The sequence below is a fragment of the Salvelinus alpinus genome, chromosome 2 (genome assembly GCF_045679555.1).
Source record: "Salvelinus alpinus chromosome 2, SLU_Salpinus.1, whole genome shotgun sequence".
In the NCBI taxonomy this organism is placed as follows: domain Eukaryota; kingdom Metazoa; phylum Chordata; class Actinopteri; order Salmoniformes; family Salmonidae; genus Salvelinus; species Salvelinus alpinus.
In genome coordinates, this window is record NC_092087.1 from 48,743,957 (window position 1) to 48,769,810 (window position 25,854).

The window sequence follows — 25,854 nt, forward strand, 5'->3', positions numbered from 1 at the left end:
TACTTTTTGTATTTTTCGTCTTTTTTGTATATATTCCAATTTATTTTTCAATCTCTTTTTCCATTTTTAAAATAAATATACCTTCCGGTTACCCGCCTCACTCGGACCCGCTATTTTTTTTAGACCCTATAGCCCAAACTTTCATCAGAAGGTAGCCAGCTAATTAGCTAAGTTACTAGCCATTTAGTCATTGTTAGCCACTGCTAGCGGCATTTACCCTCTGCTCAGGCACCAGCCGTTTTTTTTAGCCTGTATAATACCTGCCAGCCTAGGACTGTTTTTCTCCACTACAACGCCAGATTCCTGCCGTAAACCCCTGGACCATTGATCATCACAGCTAGCTATCTTCAACTGAGTGACCCAGCCCCGAAGCTAGCTCTGAGCCAGGCGCATCTCCCGGCTAGCAAACGAAATTCCTACAACTACAATACCTCTTTCGCCATCTGGCTCGGTCCCTTCGTCGACATGGCGCCCCGTCGTACCACCCCGACTGGTCTGCAGACGTAATTCCATCAGCTGTGCCTTCAACCGGCATTTGACAGACGACGGAGCAGATGCTTCTACCTACCCCGGACTGCTAACTTTAAACGCTATGTCTCCCGCATGCTAGCGTAGTAACGACTACCTAGCGGTTTCCCTGTTTCATATATTGCTGTACACTGGGCCCTATGATCACTTGGCTACATAGCTGATGCCTGCTGGACTGTTCATTTATCACGGTACTCCACTTTGTTTACCTATGTTTATCTGTCGCCCTAGCCCCGAACTCAGGCCCTGTGTGTAGTTAACCGACCCTCCCTGCCCATTCATCGCCATTTTACCTGTTGTTGTTGACTTAGCTGATTAGCTGTTGTTGTCTTACCCGTTGTTGACTTAGCTAGCTCTCCCAATCAACACCTGTGATTGCTTTATGCCTCGCTTTATGTCTCTCTCAAATGTCGATATGCCTTGTATACTGTTGTTTAGGATAATTATCCTTGTTTTAGTTTCCTGCGGAGCCCCTAGTCCCACTGTACATGCCTTAGATACCTCCTTTGTCCCACCTCCCACACATGCGGTGACCTCACCCAGTATTACCAGCATGTCCAGAGATGCAACCTCTCTTATTATCACTCAATGCCTGGGCTTACCTCCACTGTACGAGCACCCCACCATACCCCTGTCTGCACATTATGCCCTGAATCTATTCTAACACGCCCATAAATCTGCTCCTTTTATTCTCTGTCCCCAACGCACTAGACGACCAGTTTTGCTAGCCTTTAGCCGTACCCTCATCCTACTCCTCCTCTGTTCCTCGGGTGATGTGGAGGCTAAGCAAGTCCCTGCGTGTCCCCAGGCACTCTCATTTATTGACTTCTGTAATCGAAAAAGACTTGATTTCATGCATGTTAACATCAGTAGCCTCCTCCTTAAGTTTGTTTTACTCACTGCTTTAGCACACTCCGCCAACCCCGATGTCCTTGCCGTGTCTGAATCCTGGATTAGGAAGGCCAACAAAAATTCTGAGATTTCCATACCCAACTACAACATTTTCCGTCAAGATAGAACTGCCAAAGGGGGAGGAGTTGCAATCTACTGCAGAGATAGCTTGCAAAGTTCTGTCATACTTTCCAGGTCTATGCCCAAACAGTTCGAGCTTCTAATTTTTAAAATGAATCTCTCCAGAAATAAGTCTCTCACTGTTGCCACCTGTTATAGACCCCCCTCAGCTCCCAGCTGTGCCCTGGACACCATATGTGAATTGATTGCCCCCCATCTATCTTCAGAGTTTGTTCTGTTCAGTGACCTAAACTGGGATATGCTTAACACCCCAGCAGTCCTACAATCTAGCTAGATACCCTCAATCTCACACAAATTATCAAGGAACCTACCAGGTACAACCCTAAATCCGTAAACATGGGCGCCCTCATAGATATTATCCTGACCAACTTGCCCTCCAAATACACCTCTGCTGTTTTCAATCAGGATCTCAGCGATCACTGCCTCATTGCCTGCATCCGCTATGGGTCCGCGGTCAAACGAGCACCCCTCATCACTGTCAAACGCTCCCTAAAACACTTCTGCGAGCAGGCCTTTCTAATCGACCTGGCCCAGGTGTCCTGGAAGGATATTGACCTCATCCCGTCAGTCGAGGATGCCTGGTCGTTCTTTAAAAGTAATTTCCTCACCATCTTAAATAAGCATGTCCCTTTCAAAAAATATAGAACTAAGAACAGATATAGCCCTTGGTTCACTCCAGACCTGTTTGCCCTTGACCAGCACAAAAACATCCTGTGGCGGACTGCAATAGCATCGAATAGTCCCCACGATATGCAGCTTTTCAGGGAAGTCAGGAACCAATACACACAGTCAGTCAGGAAAGCAAAGGCTAGCTTGCTTTTGTGGACTTCCTGAGTTTTGCATCCTGAAAGATGAAAATGACAGGTTTGCAATGCTGCTGGTTTGTGGTAGCATTTACCATTTGAGATTCAATTTAACCATGGTAAAGCCCAATTAGGAACAGTACCAATGACAAAAGTGTAAAAAAAGTCCCTATACACCAAAACCACTTGAACAATGCCAATAGTCTGAACATAACTGACACCACACTTGCCTCTGAAGGTTTCTCCTTCTGCTTTTTGGCTGTAGCCTTTTTCTTCTCAGCTTCTAGAGACAAAAGTTAGTGATGTGTGTGTATGCATGCAATCATGGACACAATGAGGAGAAGTGAGATACCCATACAAGTCATTGAATGAGCAATGTTAAATGTCCTCCATTACAATGGGTGTAGCTCAATAACAATGATCCCATACAATTGGGCAGATTATAGGGTGATGTCTAAATCCTAGGAGTGATGAGCACAATCGATTCAGTTTACCGACTTCCTGGTCCTTAGTCTTCTTGGCTCCGACCTTTGCAGCCTTTGGAGCCGTCTCCACATGGGGATCAGTGTTCTCAGTGACCTTTTGCCACACTGTCAATTAGTGTAGACAGCTTCCTGCTGCCACTCTGCTAATCATCAGATGGGGGGGAGGAGAGGTATGGGCCCCATGTGGGTAGATGTGGGGCCCTGCCTTGATTGGGTAACAGAGAAAATAAACTGCATAATAACTAAATGTGACTGGTCAATTATGTGAGTCAGGGGCTGGGCCCAAGAGGCAAAAAAACAAATTACTTATTTTATAACCAACCAAGGGAGCCTGTTCTCAATGTTCAAAATACACCAGAGAACATATTTAGCCACAGAATATCAATAGTTCCTCAAAAATAACTGTCTTGTTCTCACAAGCGCATTCAGGTACCTGCCAAAATAAAGAAAACGCCAACAAAGTGTCTTAAAAAGGGTGTTTGGCCTCCACCAGCTGCAAGAACAGCTTCAAAACGCCTTGGCATAAATTATACAAACTGACCTAAACCATGGCAGGAAAACACACCCCACACACACACCATAAACTTTGTGTCCCTCATTTACTCAATTGTTTCCTTTATTTTGGCAGTTACTGGTTGCCTACTGTCGGGAAGGCTGCAATTTGGGCAGCATGCATGCCAAATGTACAGCTTGTTGTGTTGTGGCCATAGACAGAATACATTGATCTTTGGAACCTCTTACCCTGGACATTTGAGTGGTAACTCATGGGTACTCTAGCAATGGCTGCCAGTCCTGATTTGAATGGGAACTGCCATCCATGGATTATATGTAGATAGTTGGTTGCAGCTGTCTGTTTGCACATTTCAAAATACAAATCGCAGGGAAAAAACATAGTTTGGAAAGCAAATGCCTACTGCTGAAAATAGAAGACTGTCTGTAGAACCAATATAATTCTCAACTCCCAATTTTTTGTGACCAGCAGCACTGTTTTTCAAAGTAGCTCATCTTGAGATAGGCTATTGCCAAGAGGAGCGCCATGGCCATCACGGTGAGTAGTAGCCTATGGCTTCATCATTACGTGAGTCAGTGTGCCACTGGAAATGGTATGTAATTGCCCAATGTAGTAATATATAAATAAAAAACACAATTCAAACAGGAAAGCTGCTTTGACATACTCAATTACAATTTTTGGGAAGGAAAACCATTTCACTCATATTGTAAATTATTGGTAATTTTTCATAGAAATCTGGAAACACTGGGCATTTACTTTAAGATTTAGACATGCATGGGTCACTTACCCGAAACCTCCCCTGTGCTCCGTTTGCTTTCGAGTTGATGTCCTCACCAATACCCCGCCCTCGAATCCTTTTTTCAGGGTCTTGCGTATCATGTATTTCAACCTCACCAGGTCCACAGATGGATATTTCTCTGTTATGTATCCGCGAATGGCCTGCGAGGAGACCCCCTTTCGAGAGTCCAACTCCTTCAGCGCTTCGTTAACCATCACCATCGTAGGTGGATGAAGAGGAGTTCTCCGTGCCACAGCAGGTGCTTTGCTGGATTCTAACAATGAAATGGACAAATGTATCAACCGTAATCTAACCAAATACCGTCAAATTAGGCTACTCAAATTGGCCTAAACCGCACATGGTTTTACAAACCCGGTTTAGCTTTTCCCGACACTTTTTCATATTTTTTGGGCACGTCAGAAGATGAAGTTACTTCTTCGGCTGCTGCTTTTTTTTTTAGGTCACATGATCAAACGGTTACTCTCAAAGTTAGGCTACATAAAAACGTTAGTTTATAAACAGCAACTGCACTCTCAGCCTACACACGTTCAATGTTATGCACTTCAAGCAAAGCACGCGGTTTACCTGAACAGGCGCTGACATTTAGGTACCAGTTAGCGCATTCAAGGTAAACTGATCAGTCCGAGTAGTGTGAACTCGCTTCTTCTTCTCTCCTCCCTTCCATCCTTTCCTTTCCTTTACTGAGCTTATCAGTTTACCTTCACTGCTCTGGCATATTATTAAACATGACTCACCAAACCTAAATGAAATATGAAAACCCTTCTACATTTTAGAGACCATCAAACTCTTAACCACAAATGCAAGGTTTTTGTAGTTAAACTTTGTGCAGCAGTTAAAAACTTAAAACAAAAAGTCGAAGATAAAATTAATTCTCAAACAGACAAGTTAGTTTGGTTTTAAAAATCAAATTGTCATCAATAATAATGCAAAATAACATCTGTTAAAGACAGATAGCTTGAGAACCTAAAAATAATTACAGATAAATGATTCTGAATGTTCAGCCTCCTTGTCCTCTGCAACATGACATTAGCCCACAGTTGTCATATGAGACATCTGTGGTTTTCCTGTGAACAAGCCCCACATCTACATTTCTATTGAAACATGTATTCTTTGTCCCAGTCACAGCCACCATCTTCTGTGAAGTCAGACTAACAGTATGTATGTAGCTCTCTACAAAATTACATTGTTCATCCCTGATATGGCTGGTCATCTGTTTTTGCTCATCCTCCTTTTCGGTGAGTTATTTTTCCGCTCCATCTGTTTGTGCTACAGGATATTTCATTCTTCTTTCTAGTCTTTTAGTCTTTTACTTTAGGAACTCTTAATATTTCAACATGTTATGGTTATAATAAGTGTGTCTTATTCCAGTGATCATCCTTTTGATTTATATTTCTCTGTCATTATTTTACATTTTGTTCAGATAAGAATGACCACTGCTTGATAACATGGCTGTGAATGCATTACAGACTGTTCCGCTTCGCCAACTTGTGTAAAGTGTTCCCATCTCATGTTTTCTTATTTTTCATAATGGCAAAAAGAGCATGATAATGACCCATTTTGTTATGTCCAGATACCTTCCAGTACATCAAAGCCAAAGGTCAGTATCATTATTATGAATTTAAAGCTGCAATGTGTAACTTTTTGGGCTACCAGACAAAACAACGGGTTACCAAAATATTCAAATAATAATTGACATATTTTCAATAAAAACGTTATTTCGATGAATTCATCCATAAGATTTCATCCTTCCACGAGATGCTGTATACACTGGGTATACAAAACATTAACATGACATAGACTGACCAGGCAAATCCAGGTGAAAGCTATGATCCCTTATTGATGTCACTTGTTAAAGCCATTTAAATCAATAAATAGATGAAAGGGAGGAGACAGGTTGAAGACATGTATTGTGTATGTATACCATTCAGAGGGGGAAAGGGCAAGATTTAAGTGCCTTTGAACGGGATATGGTCGTAGGTGCCAGATCTGCAACAGTGCTGGGTTTTTCACGCTCAATAGTTTCCTGTATGTATCAAGAATGGTCCACCACCCTAAGGACATCCTGCAAACTTGACACAACTGTGGGAAGGATTGGAGTCAACATCGGTCAGCATCCCTGTGGAATGCTTTCGACACATTGTAAAATCCATGCCCCGACTGTTTGGTACACTCTGTGTAGTCCCGACACAAATCTAGGGTTGGTACCCAAGCCAGCTGGTCGATCATTCTAAATGTTCCATTGCCATGATGGCTGTCAACGTTCTAATCCCTTGCTTGCTAGCTAGGAAACTTCGGCTAACACAGTCACATCAATCAGTGCAGCCAGAATAACAGCAAAGAAGCTGCATTTGCATTTGTTTAAGCTGTTTTCCATAATTTGGGGGGGGGGGGGATTTATCCATAACAATGAGCTAATGACTCGATGCAAGATTTCGCCTAGCATAGAAAATGTGCTCTCTCTCTCCAGGACACTATTCAGAGGAGCTAGCCAACTACAATACACAGCTAACATAATCACTTCAAACTGAAGCTGGAATGACAGTAAATTAGCTGCATTTCGTGTTTTTCTATTGGCATTTCTTTGAATATATCCATAAAAATTATACTGATTCCTGATTTTGACTGGCTAAGAAAAGCTGCCAGACTGTCTCATCCCGTGACATTCGTTCATTAGTATGGGGCAGCTGGAGGTGATCAAATTTCAATATTGAAACAATGTTGCAAACGTCGGAGACAGACAGCAAGGTTAATACAAATCTCTGCTGTTGAAAACCAAATGCTAGTCTAAAATAAATGGGATATAATATCTAAATGCTTTTTACAGTGGAGATCAAGTTTATAAATTGCCTGGCTGGGCTGATGAGATAGTGGATTGAGCAGGCAAATGGAATAGTGAATAGACTATTTTTTTGTGTTTGCAAACGTTTGGCGCATCTCCCTCATGCGGCAACGTTTGCAAACACAAAAATAGTCTATTCACTATTCCATTTGACTGCTCAATCCACCATGGTGACAGAACATGGGGGAGTTTTTCTAGAACGCCAACAAAAAAAGCCTTTATTTACATGTTGCATATGTTTGCATTTCATACTACTTTTGGATTATAATTGGAGTTGAAGGCTTGTATGAATGTCCTGCTTAATATAATGTTTGTGTCATCATTGCAAATCAACTGCAGTATACTTAAAATAACTTAAACTTCAACCAGTAAAATGTCTCTTTGGCTATCTTTTGCTACAGCCTATGGCCATGTCAGTGAGTGTTAGAATTCTAGCTAACAACTTGCTGCATCCAAAATAGTTATTTTACAAAGATCACAACCAAATATAATCTTAGTGACTGTTCAAGCAAGAATCAACACATCATTGTAAGCGTAGGAGAGCCCCCCAAAAGTTATTTAGTTTAGAAGTAATAAAAACGTAAATCTAGGCTATGTTGAATGGGCGCAGATGGCGTGGCTTTCTTACTACAGCCAAGAGTTGCGCGCATCTGTACATGAAGTCACTGTGTCATTCACCGGAAAGTATGGAAAGCCATTTGGGTCTTTGCATTTCAAACAAGATACACGTGAAATAACACTGTTTGATGCGTCAAATAACACTATTTGAAGCGTAAAATAAGCTTGTTGACCAATCAGGACCTGGATATGACTGTACGTCACATAATAATTTAACACGTTCGTAACTTTTTTACGTAGTTATTACAGATTGATTACACTATCACATGTATTTCATATGTCACAGCGATTCACCGATATGAATGACGCTGGTAAAGTTTTGTCTTGTGCACCTGCTGCTGCAGCACAAGCACAGACACACTTCACAATAATAGGTCTTTAATGAAAGACATGTCCTTAATCTTTTGTTTAAATGTTGGCAACCGTTTTACAAAAAGCTAAATGCCCATCGAAGCCGAGGATTATTGTGTGATAACTCCCCCCTAAGGGCTGTTCCTGGCACGTTCTCATTGTTTATTGCTTAAATAGACAACAGTGTCTTAATTGTTTTTCTCTTTCAAACTCATATAATATTAAGTGGTACGTTATCTGTATGAGTATGAGTAGTTAAACATTGAATGAATTTATAATTCAATTAAAAAAGACACTCCATCATCCCTCTGATCTCACAGATCTTCCTCAGCCCAGTCTAACAGTGATTCCTGCAGTCATCAATGAGAGAGACTCTGTTCAGCTGAACTGTCAGACTCCTCCATCTGTCTCTGAGTGTTACTTCAAAATGGAAGGGCAAGTGGAATTCACCCTACCATCACCCTGTCAACAGACACTCGCAGGAACACAACTGGTGAAGTGGACAGGTCAGAGTTCACCAGCTGAGGTCAAAATACAATGTCAGTACAGTGCTACAGGTTCACAGTTTATATCCATATACAGTGAGCCGTCAACAGTCACAATTCAGGGTAAGAAGACTATTTCAATGGTTGTAAACAATGTACTGTTGTGCCATCATTACCATGTTCCTCTTGTGATATGTTATCATACTGTGTGTTGTCATAAGCTATTACATGAAACAATCAAGCAATATATTATATCTCCTTAATTTCCCATACTGTCGCTGCATGAGGTAATGGACTCAAGATCCTCAAGTCTGAAATAACAAGGAGGGATTAGGGAATCAGTACATTTCCCAAAACCACTAAATGCTAAATTCCTCTATTCTCACAGACCTTCCTCAGGTGACAGTGAGTTCTACAGTCATCAGAGAGACAGAATCAGTTCAGCTGAGTTGTGAGACTCCTCCATCTCTCCATGTGTCTCACTGTTACTTCTACAGAGAGGGGGGTAAAAATCTTCTAGACTCATCGTGTATGCAGACAATAACAGGAACAGAGCTGCTCAAGAGGGCAGATCAAACATTACCAGCTGTGGTCAAATTGACGTGTTACTACGCTGTAGGGAGGTCTCACACATCTCCTTTAAGTAACCCTGTCTCAGTCACTGTTTTGGGTAAGTAGGTGGTTTATAAAATTATACACTTCACTGTTATTGTCACGGATAGCTAGGAGTGGTGGGTGTGGAGTCATGCGCAGAGAGCAATGCTTCCAATGCATACGTTTATTAACTTCTTGACGCTAGGAGGCAGATTTTTTTTGTTTGGAAAAATAACATTCCCAATGTAAACGGCCTATTTCTCAGGCCCAGATGCTAGGATATTGACAGATTAGGATAGAAAACACTCTAAAGTTTCCAAAACTGTCAAAATATTGTCTGTGAGTATAACAGAACTGATTTTGCAGGCGAAAACCTGAGGAAATCCAACCCGGAAGTGCCTCTTATTTTGAAAAATCCCTGTTCCATTGCCTGCCTATCCTCCATTTAAAGGGATACCAACCAGATTCCTTTTCCAATGGCTTCCACAGGTTGTGAACAGGCTTTAGACATAGTTTCAAGCTTTTATTCTGAAAAATTAGCGAGATTTATCAAAACGCGTCAGTGGATAGCCAGGTGTCCTTTGATTAGTACATGCGCGCGAAAGTTGTAGCTCAACATTTTCTTTATCTATTGTATTGAATAGTTTACCGTCCGGTTGAAATATTATTAATTATTTATGTTAAAAACAACCTGAGGATTGATTATAAAAAACGTTTGACATGTTTCTACGAACTTTACAGATACTATTTGGAATTTTCGTCTGCCCTTCATGACCACTCGAGCCTGTTGATTTCTGAACATAACGCACCAACCAAATGGAGGTTTTTGGATATAAAAATAATATTTATCGAAAAAAAGGAACATTTATTCTGTAACTGGGAGTCTCGTGAGTGCAAACATCCGAAGATCATCAAAGGTAAGCGATTAATTTTATTGCTTTTCTGACTTTCGTGACCAATCTACATTGCTGCTAGCTGTTCGTAATGTTTCGTCTAGTGATCGATAAACTCACAAACGCTTGGATTGCTTTCGCTGTAAAGCATATTTTCAAAATCTGAGACGATAGGTGGATTAACAACAAACTAAGCTGTGTTTTGGTATATTTCACTTGTGATTTCATGAAAATAAATATTTTTAGTAATCTTTTTTGAATTTGGCGCTCTGCAATTCAGCGGTTGTTTACGAAAATGATCCCGTTAAAGAGATCCGTGCGCCAAGAATTAAGCTGGGTCTAGCCAACAAACAGGCAAAATGACCAATAAACAGGTATGTCCCCAAAACCAGGGAAAAATAGCAGACAGCAAAATACGTACTGTATAAGCAAAACAATTTCACCACTGACAGTGAGAATAAGCTCGCACAAAAGCAGGCGGGCCCTGGAAGTTTAAATAGGCCATAATTAACAACAAATAAGTAACAGGTGAAAACAATCAAGAAAAAAGTAACAGAAAACAAAAAGGAATCGGTGGTAGCTAGTAGACCAGTGACGACGACCGCCGAGCACCGCCCGAACAGGGAGAGGAGCCACCTTCGGTGGAAGTCGTGACAGTGCCCCCTCCTGACGCACGGCTCCCGCAGCGCGCCGACAGCGGCCTCGAGGACAACCCGGAGGGCGAGGCGCAGGGCGATCCAGATGGAGGCGGTGGAAATCATTCAGCAGTGATGGATCCAAGATGTCCTCCACCGGTACCCAGCACCTCTCCTCCGGACCGTACCCCTCCCAATCCAGGAGGTACTGCAGGCCCCTCACCCGGCGTCTAGAGTCCAGAATGGAACGTACCGTGTACGCTGTGGACCCCTCGATGTCCAGAGGGGGCGGAGGTTCCTCCGGCACCTCACCTTCCTGCAGGGGACCAGCTACCACCGGCCTGAGGAGAGACACATGAAACGAGGGGTTAATGCGATAGTAAGGAGGGAGCTGTAACCTATAGCACACCTCGTTTATCGTCCTCAGGACTTTAAATGGCCCCACACACCGCGGCCCCAGCTTCCGGCAGGGCAGGCTCTGGGGCAGGTTTCGGGTCGAGAGCCAGACCCGGTCCTCCGGTGCGAACACGGGGGCCTCACTAAGGTGGCGGTCAGCACTCACCTTCTGCCCCCCACCAGCCCGTTTTAGCGATTCCTGGACGGCTCTCCGGGTATCCTTTGAGCGCTGCACCCACTCCTCCACCGCAGGAGCCTCGGTCTGGCTCTGATACCACGGTGCCAGGATCGGCTGGTAGCCCAACACGCACTGGAAAGGCGACAGGTTTGTGGAGGAGTGGCGGGGTGAGTTTTGGGCCACCTCCGCCCATGGGACGTACCTCGCCCATTCTCCTGGCCGGTCCTGGCAATACGACCGCAGAAACCTACCCACATCCTGGTTCACTCTCTCCACCTGCCCATTGCGGGGTGAAAAACCTGAGGTCAGGCTGATCGAGACCCCCAGACGCCCCATGAACGCCCTCCAAACCCGGGACGTGAACTGGGGACCCCGATCAGAAACTATGTCCTCAGGCAACCCGTAGTGCCGGAAGACATGGGTAAACAGGGCCTCCGCAGTCTGCAGGGCCGTAGGGAGACCGGGCAACGGGAGGAGACGGCAGGACTTCGAAAACCGATCCACAACGACCAGGATCGTGGAGTTCCCCTAAGAGGGGGAAAAGTCGGTGAGGAAGTCCACCGACAGATGTGGCCAAGGCCGTTGTGGAATGGGGAGGGGCTGTAACTTCCCTCTAGGCAGGTGTCTAGGAGCGTTAGTCTGAGCGCACACCGAACAGGAGGAGACATAAAACCTCACGTCCTTCGCTACAGTGGCCACCAGTACTTCCCCCTAAGACCCCACACCGTCCTCTCAATTCCCGGATGACTCGAGGAGGGTAGTGTGTGGGCCCACAGGATCAATTTGTCACGAACACCAAGCGGCACGTACTTTCGGCCCGCTGAACACTGTGGTGGCGTGGGTTCTAACCTTGACGCCCGCTTGATGTCCGCGTCCACCTCCCATACCACCGGTGCCACCAGACATGAGGCCGGAAGTATGGGAGTAGGATCGGTGGACCGCTCCTCGGTATCATAGAGACGGGACAGCGCGTCGGCCTTAGTCTTAAGGGAACCTGGTCTATAAGAGATGGTGAACCGAAATCTAGTGAAAAACATGGCCCACCTTGCCTGGCGAGGATTCAGTCTCCTCGCTGCTCGGATGTACTCCAGATTACAGTGGTCAGTCCAGATGAGAAAAGGGTGTTTAGCCCCCTCAAGCCAATGTCTCCACACCTTCAGAGCTTTTACCACAGCCAGCAACTCCCGGTCCCCCACGTCATAGTTTCACTCCGCCGGACTGAGCTTCCTCGAAAAAAAGCGCAGGGGTGAAGCTTCGGTGGCGTGCCCAAGCGCCGTGATAGCACGGCTCCAACCCCAGCCTCGGACGCATCCACCTCCACCATGAATGCTAAAGAGGGGTCTGGATGCGCCAATACGGGAGCATCGGTAAACAGCTCCTTCAGACGAATAAACGCTCTGCCCGCCTCCACTGACCACCGCAAATGCACCAGCCCCCCCTTCAGCAGTGAGGTAATGGGAGCAGCCACCTGGCCAAAACCCCGGATAAACCTCCGGTAGTAATTGGCAAACTCTAAGAACCGCTGCACCTCCTTTACCGTGGTCGGTAACGCACGACTGCAACGCGGTCCCACTCCATCACCACCCCAGATGTGGAAATGCGATACCCCAGGAAAGAGATGGCTTGCTTGGAGAACACACATTTCTCAGCCTTGACGTATAGGTCATGCTCCAACAGTCGCCCAAGTACCCTGCGTACCAGAGACACACATTCCGTGTGGCGGAATAAATCAGAATGTCATCGATATCAACCACCACACCCTGCCCGTGCAGGTCCCTGAGAATCTTGTCTACGAAGGATTGAAAGACGGCTGGAGCATTCTTCAACCCATACGGCATGACGAGGTACTCATAATGGCCAGATGTGGTACTAAACGCGGTTTTCCACTCATCTCCCATCCGGATACGCACCAAGTTATACGCGCTCCTGAGATCCAGTTTTGTGAAGAAGCGTGCTCCGTGAAATGATTCCCCCGCCGTAGTGATGAGAGGTAGCGGGTAACTGAACCCCACTGTGATGGAATTTAGACCTCTATAATCAATGCACTGACGCTGACCTCCCTCCTTCTTCTTCACAAAAAATAAACTCGAGGAGACGGGTGACGTGGAGGGCCAAATGTACCCCTGTCCCAGAGATTCAGTGACATATGTCTCCATAGCCACTTTCTCCTCCTGTGACAGCGGGTACACTTGACTCCTGGGAAGTGCTGCGTTTACCTGGAGGTTTATCGCACAATCCCATCGACGATGAGGTGGTAATTGGGTCGCCCTCTTTTTACAGAAAGCGATAGCCAAATCGGCATATTCTGAGGGAATGCGCACAGTGGAAACCTGGTCTGGACTCTCCACCGTCGTTGCACCGATGGAAACTCCTATACACCTACCTGAACACTCCTCTGACCACCCCCTTAGAGCCCACTGTTTCCATGAAATCTTAACGATTGTGAATAGCCAACCAGAGAACCCCCAGCATCACTGGAAACGCAGGAGATGAGGAAGAGACTAATCCGCTCCTTATGACCCCCCTGCGTTACTATGTCCCGTGGAACCGTGGCCTCCCTGACCGGCCCTGACCCTAACGGTCGACTATCTAGGGAGTGCACGGGGAAGGGTTGGCCTAACTGCACCAACGGAATCCCTAACCTATGAGCGAACCCGTGGTCCATAAAACTCCCAGCTGCACCTGAATCGACTAGCGCCTTATGCTGGGAAGAGGGGGAAAACTCAGGAAAAGAGATTAGTGACAAACATATGACCAACAGGGAGCTCTGGGTGAGTCTGGTGCTGACTCACCTGGGGTGTCCGAGCAGTGCTCTGCCTGCCTTCTCGACTCCCAGACGAGCTCCTCCAGCACCGATCGGCAGTGTGCTCTCTCCGACCACAACTGGTGCAGGAGGAGACTCCTCCTCCGGTTCCCCTAGATTCAGCACCCCCTAACTCCATGAGTGTTGAAGCGGGAGTGCTGGGGGGTGGAACAAACCGGACCCGCTCTGGACGCCCGAGAGCAGCTAGCAGGTTATCCAGACGGATTGACATGTCGATGAGTTCGTCTAGGGTGAGGGTGGCGTCCCGACAAGCTAGCTCCCTGCGGACGTCCTCCCGGAGGCTACACCGGTAGTGGTCCATCAGGGCCCTGTCGTTCCACCCCGCTCCAGCGGCCAGGGTCCGAAACTCCAGCGCGAAGTCCTGCGCACCCCTCGTCTCCTGCCTAAGGTGGAACAGCCGTTCACACGCCGCTTGACCCTCCGGTGGGTGGTCGAACACAGCCCGGAATCGGCGGGTGAACTCAGGGTAGTGGTCCCTCGTGAGTCTGGACCCTCCCAGACCGCGTTGGCCCACTCCAGGGCTCTGACCATCAGGCAGGAGACGAGGACGCTCACACTCTCCTCTCCAGAGGGAGTCGGGCGAACGGTAGCCAGGTAAAGCTCTAGCTGAAGCAAGAATCTCTTGCACCCGGCAGCCGTTCCATCGTACTCCCTCGGGGGCGCGAGCCGAAGAGCACTGGGTCCGGACGCCACCAGAGAAGTTGGTAGCGCAGGCTGAAGAGGAGCTGGAGACGAAGTAGGGAGGCCGCTCCTCTCCCATATGTCCATTTTCTCCATCATCTGATCCATCGCCGTCCCGATCCGGTGTAGGATGGCTGTGTGTTGGAGGACACACTCTGCTATGGATGGGAGAGGGGGCGCAGCTGCTCCTGCTGACTCCATGGCTTCTGGTGCGGGCTTCTGTCATGGATAGCTAGGAGTGGTGGGTGTGGAGTCAGGCGCAGAAAGCATTGCTTCCAATGCATACGTTTATTAAGCTGGGTCTAGGCAACAAACAGGCAAAATGACCAATAAACAGGTATGTCCCCAAAACCAGGGAAAAATAGCAGACAGCAAAATACGTACTGTATAAGCAAAACAATTTCACCACTGACAGTGAGAATAAGCTCGCACAAAAGCAGGCGGGCCCTGGAAGTTTAAATAGGCCATAATTAACAACAAATAAGTAACAGGTGAAAACAATCAAGACAAAACTAACAGAAAAGAAAAAGAAATCGGTGGCAGCTAGTAGACCGGTGACGACGACCGCCGAGCGCCGCCCGAACAGGGAGAGGAGCCATCTTCGGTGGAAGTCGTGACAGTTATACCGTATTAATTATGCTCGTTCTGAAAATGAGATCTTCTGTCGTATTTCCTAAACTCCTTCATTTCACATAATGATAGGATTTACTGTACTTTGTACAAACATAAATGCTGACATAGTTGAAGATTTGATTAATGGATTTTCTATACTGTTAGTATGTATGGATTACCTGTAATGTTTTTTAAATGCAACGTTCAAAGAGACCCACCTCCTCCCAGGCTGACAGTCAGTTCTACAGTCATCAGAGAGAGAGACTCAGTTCAGCTGAGCTGTCAGACTCCTCCATCTGTCACTGTGTCTCACTGTTACTTCTACATAGAGGGGAGAGATCCTAAATACTCACCCTGTATGCGGTCACTCACGGGGACTGAGCTGCTCTCCAGGGCAGGTCAAAGTTCATCTGCTGAGATCAAACTGAGATGTTTTTACACAGTAGAAACTTACTATCCATCGATGCAAAGTGGTTCTGTCTCTCTCACTATTCTTGTTGAGAAATGTTATATTCAGAATGTCTTGAATGATTCTGTTTAAATCACAATCTCATCCAATGTCATTTATAAAATAGTTGTTGTGAAGACAATAAATATTTGAAATGTATATGTCGAAAATAGAGTTCTAGGATCCCACGGCAAACAACCACAGAGACAGGCCAAAGTACAATCAAAGGTTCTTTATAAACTCAGCTTGACACAGTAATACACATTATCAATACGGCCCTATTAGAACCGTATAAATAGGCTGGGATTTAGGGCTGTAGGCTAACTAGAAGCAATGAGCCAAACTAACACAGCAGTTGATTCCCGATCGGTGACCAATGTTCATTCGGGTCCTTCCGAGCAGGGTTTGTTCGTTCGGGTCTACCCGAGCAGGATTAGTTTCGGCTCTACCCAGGGTTTGTTCGTTCGGTTCTACCCGAGCAGGATTAGTTCGGCTCTACCCGATCAGGGTTTGGCTCTTCCTCCCGAGCAGGGATCGTTAGTCGATGGCTGGTCTGGTAGTCGATTGCTGGTTTGGTGTTCAATGGTAGGTCTCCTTCTGTCCCTCGCTTTGCACCGGCCTGGCTGCGTGGTAGAGTTGGGTGTAGCCTCTCAGATGCGTCAGGTGTGTCCCCCGTGTCTGTAGTCGTGGGGGACAGAAAACATACAATTAGAACAGCATGTACTGGCCAACAATTGGGATCACACTCCCACGTTCGAAACAAGTACTTTCCTTTAATAGTGCTGTAGAGAGCGTTGTGATTTGTGTCTTTCCCACAGCAGGGGACCAGCAGAGAGGTGCAGCGAATCGGTCGAGAGGTCCTTGGTTCAGCTCCTTTTAACTCTAATTCTGGGGCGTATTTAGCAATTGGTTTGGGGAGGGAGGAGGTGATAGCTGTTAGCTGGCAACAGCTGTTTCAATGTCACTTTAGTCCATGCGAATCTGTGGAATCATAGCACACCATACAAGCAAGCAAAACATTCCATGCGATTCAATTTGATTTCACACGTGAGAACGTAAGGAATTAAGTGAAAGGCAATCGTTGTAAACACACAGCACACATGATTAAACATCATAAATAGGCATGATATCAAATAAGACATGCTGATACGTACTATAAAGAGAATGGCAGGCTCTAGTTTAGTAAGAGTCAGTGTCACTTGTGACATATACATTACATTCAAAGAGAGTGATGCAAAAAGGAGTCTCTGTTCTTTACTAACAGATCCAAAACCAGATATTACAGTCAATTTTGATGTGTACTTCACCGTCATCTGTTTGATTCGTGGATCCGTCAGTCCTGACACCACCTGTAACCTGTATGTTGGAGAGGAGAGTCAGCCATCCTTCACAGTAAAGATCTGGAAAGAAAAAAGCAAAGCTTCCAATCAGGGGTTTTGTAGATTCACTGTAACTGAGAGTGACCTGGTCAGTAGTCTTCAGTCAGTGAGGCGTGAAGAGGTGAGCTGTGATTACAGAGTGAGCTCAGGACCAAACTCTCTCTCTCCACGCAGTGATGGGAAAAGCTTTGCACGTGAGTCATTATCTAAACAAATCTATCAGGGCTGCAGGTCTTCATGATCTGACTCACTTTGATTTTAGCATCTTCTTAGTATGACTATGTTAATTCTGACCAACAAACTAAATACTACATTTCAATCCCAAATCATTTCAGATCTGGTGGGAGTTCACATCAGTGATCCAACAACTATACAGACACCTTCTATAGCAGGTAGGCCACATATTTGTGCTTTTAAAGTGGCACTGCTGTTATTTTAAAGCAAAGCAAGTTTCAGCAATAAGAATAGTTGTGTTAATGTGTAAATGAAGCTGTTCTGTTAGATAATTAAGCTGTTCTATAGATATGACACCAGCCTCAACACCAATGTCTGGGATCATCAGCACAAGTAATAGAATGTCTGTGTTCATCTAGTCGAGTGTTTAGATCGTATCTATGCGCTGTTATGCTTCTGCTGTTAGATAACATGGAGACTTTATTCTAGGAAGCTGTCAACACCAATCAACACCTTATCTGTCCTGAAAGACTTTATCACCTTATGAATTGGTCTTATCATCTCTATAATGAGAAGAAATATAATCTACCAGGGCTAGAAGCCACCTGTCCGTAGTGATTTTTATAGTCCTACTTTGCCCATTTTGAAAATACTTTTTTAAAGGTATTTCAAAAGGCCAACAACACCATGATAATCATTAATACGATCATTAATAAAATGCTAATTTCATTAATATGTGTTTTCTCAGTGGGTTTGGCTCCAGGTCCTAGATCTACTTTGCCTCCCAGCATGACAGTGAGTCCTACAGAAGGTGTGTTGGGCCTCTAAATGACCATCTCAGCAAATACCAATTGTAGTCAAGAGTTTAGATTACAAGCCTGTAAAATGAAGTGAACAAAATGTTAATGTAAAACCTTATTCTTGTGTAATTATATTGCTTCCCAGTAGTTTCGACTGTTACTTCTACTTTGACCCCAGACACCACAGTGAGATCAACTACCAGTAAGTAGGCCCACTAATTTTAACTTACATGTATATTTTTGTTAACATTAATTCACTAAAGCTCCATCCGATTTATGAATTGACCCACTCATAGCTGCTTGTAATTTCAGTCCAGATGTGTACTTTTAGTCCATCTGATTTGAAGGTAATGTGTAGTGTACTTCTCTTTCTCCTTATTGAATAACCTCAGATCTTAAATTAATTTACACGCGTTCTTGTGTAATCTCTTCTCACCAGGTTTGACCTCTCCTTTGACCCCCAGCACAGCAGTGAATCCTACATCAGGTGTGTTGGTCATCTTTTTCTAGTTAGCAGATAGGACCTAAACAAATTGACTAGCTTTATTTTACCCAGGTTCTTACTCACAAATTTCCCCTGATTAAAAAAAGAGGTTGATATTTCATTAATTAAATCAACCCATTTAAATACCTTTATTTTTGTATAATCAGATCCAATGACTTTGCTTTGCACCAGGTTCAACTACTAGTTCTACTTTGACAACTGACACCCCAAAGAGTCCACATGATTTTAGTTTAGTGGCGTAATAAGTTGTGTTGTGTGTTACCTGTTATTAAACAGTCTCTCTCTTGCATGTGCCCAGGAGGTCAAAGCTCCACAGAAAGCGTTCTGGGTAAGCATCCATCTCTAGCTGACTACCTGTCTTTTCTCAGACAAATTAGACATTTACAGGAAGGAAGTGAAGTTTACAATAAAAAATATTCTATATTATTCTCAGAAAATAAAATGTCTATCTCCAACTCCCTTACCATGTAGGTCCATTGCTTGTTCAAGAGGTGTTGATATCTGATAGAGTTTTGGTTAATACATCCCATGCCTCAATTGTATTTGCCCGAGATTTGTTTATCATGGCCACTGATCGCTCTATACGAACAATATCTTGAAAATATGATAACCGTGTTTGAGGCAAGAGGATTGTAGGGGTAATCCACTAAGGATAACCTTTTTTGCTGTTGTTAACCCAGCATTAATGATTATTTTCTGAACCAGTTATCATTCAACCAAAATTTAAGTGGATATTCACAGGGAAACACATTTTTGTAAGGACATTTGGAACATGTGAACAGAACTGGGACACCACAGGACATTCCCAAAACATTAGTGTTACAACAGTATTCATACAGCATCTCTCACATATTGGAGTAGGAATCAGCTTCATCTTAACATTTAATGGTGTTGCATAACTTCTATGTATAAGCTTATAATGTACAAGCTGGTGTGCTTGGTTTTTAGAGGTAACAAATACATTTTCCCAAATGGTATCCCAGTTCAGGTTGTGCCCCAATCCTTGCATTTCACGGTTCCATATTAGAGTGACACTCAATGTAGAGCATTTATGTAATGGCAGCCTTCCTCCTCTTAACGTGAAGAGAAGATGTAGCAAGGATCAGACCAACACGCAGCGTAGCCAGTGCTCAACATGTTTAATACGAAACTGTGAACACTTACAAATAACAAAATAATAAATGTGGCAAACCAATACAGTCCTAGCTGGTGCAGAGAAAACACAAAGACAGGAAACAACCACCCACAAACCCCAACACAAAACAAGCCACCTATATATGATTCCCAATCAGAGACAACACAAAACATCTGCCTCTGATTGAGAACCATATTAGGCCAAACATAGAAACAGACAAACTAGACACACAACATAGAATGCCCACCCAGCTCACGTCCTGACCAACACTAAAACAAGCAAAACACACAAGAACTATGGTCAGAACGTGACAGTACCCCCCTCCTGAGGTGCGGACTCCGAACGCACCCCCTAAAACTCTAGGGGAGGGTCTGGGTGGGCATCTGTCCGCGGTGGCGGCTCCGGCGCTGGACGAGGACACCACTCCACCATTGTCTTTGTCCACCTCCTTAGCGTCCTTTGAGTGGCGACCCTCGCCGCCGACCTTGGCCTAGGAACCCTCACAAAGGGCCCCATCAGACTGAGGAGACAGCTTAGAACAGAGAGGTAGCTCAGGACAGAGATGTAGCTCAGGACAGAGAGGCAGCTCCGGACTGAGTGGCGGCTCATGACTGGCGGGCGGCTCATGACTGGCGGGCGGCTCATGACTGGCGGGCGGCTCATGACTGGCGGGCGGCTCATGACTGGCGGGCGGCTCATGACTGGCGGGCGGCTCATGACTGGCGGGCGGCTCATGACTGGCGGGCGGCTCATGACTGGCGGGCGGCTCATGACTGAGTGGCGGCTCATGACTGGCGGGCGGCTCATGACTGAGTGGCGGCTCATGACTGGCGGGCGGCTCATGACTGGCGGGCGGCTCATGACTGGCGGGCGGCTCATGACTGGCGGGCGGCTCATGACTGGCGGGCGGCTCATGACTGGCGGGCGGCTCATGACTGGCGGGCGGCTCATGACTGGCGGGCGGCTCCTGACTGGCGGGCGGCTCCTGACTGGCGGGCGGCTCCTGACTGGCGGGCGGCTCCTGACTGGCTGGCGGCTCTGGCGGCTCCTGACTGGCTGGCGGCTCTGGCGGCTCCTGACTGGCTGGCGGCTCTGGCGGCTCCTGACTGGCTGGCGGCTCTGGCGGCTCCTGACTGGCTGGCGGCTCTTGCGGCTCCTGACTGGCTGGCGGCTCTGGCGGCTCCTGACTGGCTGGCGGCTCTGGCGGCTCCTGACTGGCTGGCGGCTCTGGCGGCTCCTGACTGGCTGGCGGCTCTGGCGGCTCCTGACTGGCTAGCGGCTCTGGCGGCTCCTGACTGGCTGGCGGCTCCTGGCGGCTCCTGACTGGCTGGCGGCTCCTGACGGCTCCTGACTGGCTGGCGGCTCTGGCGGCTCCTGACTGGCTGGCGGCTCCTGACTGGCTGGCGGCTCTGGCGGCTCCTGGCTGGCGGCTCTGGCGGCTCCTGACTGGCTGGCGGCTCTGGCGGCTCCTGGCTGGCGGCTCTGGCGGCTCCTGGCTGGCTGGCGGCTCTGGCGGCTCCTGGCTGGCTGGCGGCTTGGGCGGCTCCTGGCTGGCTGGCGGCTCTGGCGGCTCCTGGCTGGCTGGCGGCTCTGGCGGCTCCTGACTGGCTGGCGGCTCTGGCGGCTCCTGACTGGCTGGCGGCTCCTGACTGGCTGGCGGCTCCTGACTGGCTGGCGGCTCCTGACTGGCTGGCGGCTCCTGACTGGCTGGCGGCTCCTGACTGGCTGGCGGCTCCTGACTGGCTGGCGGCTCCTGACTGGCTGGCGGCTCCTGACTGGCTGGCGGCTCTGGCGGCTCCTGACTGGCTGGCGGCTCTGGCGGCTCCTGACTGGCTGGCGGCTCTGGCGGCTCCTGACTGGCTGGCGGCTCTGGCGGCTCCTGACTGGCTGGCGGCTCTGGCGGCTCCTGACTGGCTGGCGGCTCTGGCGGCTCCTGACTGGCTAGCGGCTCTGGCGGCTCCTGACTGGCTGGCGGCTCCTGGCGGCTCCTGACTGGCTGGCGGCTCCTGACGGCTCCTGACTGGCTGGCGGCTCTGGCGGCTCCTGACTGGCTGGCGGCTCCTGACTGGCTGGCGGCTCTGGCGGCTCCTGGCTGGCGGCTCTGGCGGCTCCTGACTGGCTGGCGGCTCTGGCGGCTCCTGGCTGGCGGCTCTGGCGGCTCCTGGCTGGCTGGCGGCTCTGGCGGCTCCTGGCTGGCTGGCGGCTTGGGCGGCTCCTGGCTGGCTGGCGGCTCTGGCGGCTCCTGGCTGGCTGGCGGCTCTGGCGGCTCCTGACTGGCTGGCGGCTCTGGCGGCTCCTGACTGGCTGGCGGCTCCTGACTGGCTGGCGGCTCCTGACTGGCTGGCGGCTCCTGACTGGCTGGCGGCTCCTGACTGGCTGGCGGCTCCTGACTGGCTGGCGGCTCCTGACTGGCTGGCGGCTCTGGCGGCTCCTGACTGGCTGGCGGCTCTGGCGGCTCCTGACTGGCTGGCGGCTCTGGCGGCTCCTGACTGGCTGGCGGCTCTGGCGGCTCCTGACTGGCTGGCGGCTCTGGCGGCTCCTGACTGGCTGGCGGCTCTGGCGGCTCCTGACTGGCTGGCGGCTCTGGCGGCTCCTGACTGGTTGGCGGCTCTGGCGGCTCCTGACTGACGGGCGGCTCTAATGGCTCGGGACAGACGGGCGGCTCTGACGGCTCGGGACAGACGGGCGGCTCAGACGGCGCTGGGCAGACGGATGGCTCAGATGGCGCTGGGCAAACGGATGGCTCAAATGGCGCTGGGCAGGCAGGCAGCTCAGATGGCGCTGGGCAGGCAGGCAGCTCAGACGGCGCTGGGCAGGCACGCAGCTCAGACCTGCTGAGGCGCACAGTAGGCCTGGTGCGTGTTGCCGGAATTGGTGGTACCGGTTTGTAGACACGCACCTCAAGGCTAGTGCGGGGAGCAGGAACAGGGCACAGTGGACTCTCGAGGCGTACTATACACCTGGTGCGTGGTACCGGCACTGGTGGTACCGTGCTGAGGGCACGCACCTCAGGGCGAGTGCGGGGAGAAGGAACAGTGCGTACAGGGCTCTGGATACGCACAGTAAGCTTGGAGACACGCACCACAGGGAGAGTGCGTGGAGGAGCAACAGAGTTCTGGAGACGCACTGGAAGCCTGGTGCGTGGTGTTGGCACCGATGGTACTGGGCTGAGGGCACGCACCTCAAGGCGAGTGCGGGGTGCTGAAAGTGGAGGCCTGGTACGTGGCGCTGGCACCGGAGAGCTGGTGCATGGGGCTGCCACAGGAGAGCTGGTGCGCTGAGCTGGCACAGGACGTGCAGGGCTAGGGAGGCGCACAGGAGGCCTGGTGCGTGAGGCTGGTACAGTCTTCACCAGACGGCTAGCCCGCACCTCAGGATGAGTATGGAGAGCTGACTCCGGTGACATCAAATCCCCGACACGCTCCGTCGGGCGGATGTCGTGTCTCATGCACCAAACCAGCAAATCCCTCATTTCTCTCTCCTCCAATTTCCCCATTAGATCCTTCACAGTCTCTACTTCGCTCACCTCCAATACCGCCCTCACCGGCTCTGGTTCCATCCTTGGCTCCTTACGGTAAGCAGGGGGAGTTGGCTCAAGTCTCCTACTTGACCCAGCTACACCTCCCTTTATCCCCCCCCCAATAAATTTTTGGGGGAGCCTCTCGGGCTTCCAGCCGCTCTGCCTTGCTAGCGCCTCATAATGCCGCCTCTCTGCTTTTGCTGCCTCCAGCTCTGCTTTGGGGCGGCGACATTCCTCTGGCTCTGCCCAGGGTCCTTTTCCGTCCAGCTCGTCCTCCCATGTCCATTCCTGAACTCGCTGCTGCTGCTGCCCGTAGCCACGCTGCTTGGTCCGAGTTTGGTGGGTGGTTCTGTAACGGCAGCCTTCCTCCTCTTCACGTGAAGAGAAGGTGTAGCAAGGATCAGACCAACACGCAGCGTAACCAGTGCTCAACATGTTTAACCTGTTTAGGCCAGGGGTGCCGCTAGCGGCACTCCTCCCACATTCCATTGAAAAGGCAGAGCGGCAAATTCAAAAAAAATAATTGAAATATTTAACTTTCACACATTAACAAGTCCAATACAGCATTTGAAAGATAAACATCTTGTCAATCCATCCAACATGTCCGATTTTTTTAATGTTTTACAGAGAAAACACCACATATATTTATGTTAGGTCACCACCAAATAAAAAAAGACAGACAGACATTTTTCACAGCACAAGTAGGCTGCAGGTAGCATGCACAAGCCAACCTAACTAACCTAGAACCAACCTAAATAACCTAGAAAAAACTCCCTCAGATGACAGTCCTATAACATGTTACACAATAAATCTATGTTTTGTTAAAAAAAATTGCATATTTTAGCTATAAATCAGTTTTACATTACTGCTACCATCATAGCTACAGTCAGAAATCGCACGGGAGTAGCCAGAGTAAATACAGACACCAACTACCTAATTACACATCATAAAACATTTCAGACAAATATATGGTGGATAGCTAATGAAAGACAAATATCTTGTGAATACAGACAATATTTCCGATTGTTGAAGTGTTTTACAGCGAAAACACCACATATATTTATGTTAGTTCACCACCAAATACAAAAGACAGACAGACAGTTTTTCACAGCAACGGTAGCATGCAAGTAGCTAACCTAACTAACCTAGAACCAACCTAAATAACCTAGAAAAAACTCCCTCAGATGACAGTCCTATAACATGTTACACAATAAATCTATGTTTTGTTCGAAAAATGTGCATATTTTAGCTATAAATCAGTTTTACATTACTGCTACCATCATAGCCACCATCACAGCTACAGTCAGAAATCGCACGGCAGTAGCCAGAGAAAATACAGACACCAACGTCAACTACTAATTACACATCATAAAACATTTCAGAACAATATATGGTGGATAGCTAATGAAAGAATAAGATCTTGTGAACAGAACCAATATTTCCGATTTTTGAAGTGTTTTACAGCGAAAATACAATATATCGTTATATTAGCTTACTACAATAGCTAGCACACAGCAGCAGTGATTCTAGTCAAACGGTAGCATAGCACAGTTTGACAGATATATATGAAAAAGCATCCCAAATTGGGTCCTTATCTTTGTTGATCTTCCATCAGAATGTTCTCCAAGGGGTCCTTTGTTCAGAACCGACTTTATTTGGATCCATAACGAACGATTTCCCTCAGAATTAGCAAACACACTGGCAGTGCGTTGCTAGCCTCTCGTTCTTGAACCAATTCTTGCGACGCATTACGTCTAAAGTCCAGAATAAATTTCAATAATATAATTAAACTATATTGAAAAAACATACTTTAGGATGATATTATGACATGTATCAAAGAAAATCGAAGCCGGAGATCATATTCACGTTTAAAAAGGTTCTTCCATGAGCCGAGTACAGGTCCTATTTCGCGCCCAGGAAAAAAATACAAGTGCGCACGTCTCAGTCCAAGAGGTTGTGTTCAGTCCCTGGTCGAGATAATCAACTGATTTTTTCTCTCACTTCCGCATGACACCCAGGCGAAGGCGTATGACGTGTTTCTACAGTCATAAGTGACATGCCCTTTTATAGACAAGCTCTTGAAGAGAGAGTTCGCTTTTGGAAATCTCACTTCCGGTTAGGAAATGGTCTGTAAAAGGAGTTCTGTTCCACTTAGAGAAATAATTCAAACGTTTTTAGAAACTAGAGACTGTTTTCTATCCAATAGTAATAATAATATGCATATTGTACGAGCAAGAATTGAGTACGAGGCCGTTTAAAAATCATACGATTTTCACCAAAAGTTAAAATAGCACCCCCTGGTCCCCAACAGGTTACGAAACTGTGAACACTTACAAATAACAAAATAATAAATGTGGCAAACCGATACAGTCCTAGCTGGTGCAGAGAAAACACAGAGACAGGAAACAACCACCCACAAACCCCAACACAAAACAAGCCACCTATATATGATTCCCAATCAGAGACAACACAAAACATCTGCCTCTGATTGAGAACCATATTAGGCCAAACATAGAAACAGACAAACTAGACACACAACATAGAATGCCCACCCAGCTCACGTCCTGACCAACACTAAAACAAGCAAAACACACAAGAACTATGGTCAGAACGTGACAATTTAACAGAC

The 25,854-nt window shown here is 47.5% G+C and overlaps 1 protein-coding gene across 1 annotated transcript in view; it reads left to right on the forward strand.

The window, feature by feature from the left end:
• The window catches only part of LOC139564012 (uncharacterized), a 47,168-nt gene extending 29,627 nt beyond the window's left edge, over window positions 1–17,541 (forward strand). Inside the window, exon 5 of the mRNA XM_071383155.1 lies at window positions 17,427–17,541. Coding sequence (XP_071239256.1) covers window positions 17,427–17,530 — 104 coding nt within the window. The 3' untranslated portion in view covers window positions 17,531–17,541. The remainder of the gene's footprint in view (window positions 1–17,426) is intronic.
• Window positions 17,542–25,854: the final 8,313 nt, after the last annotated feature.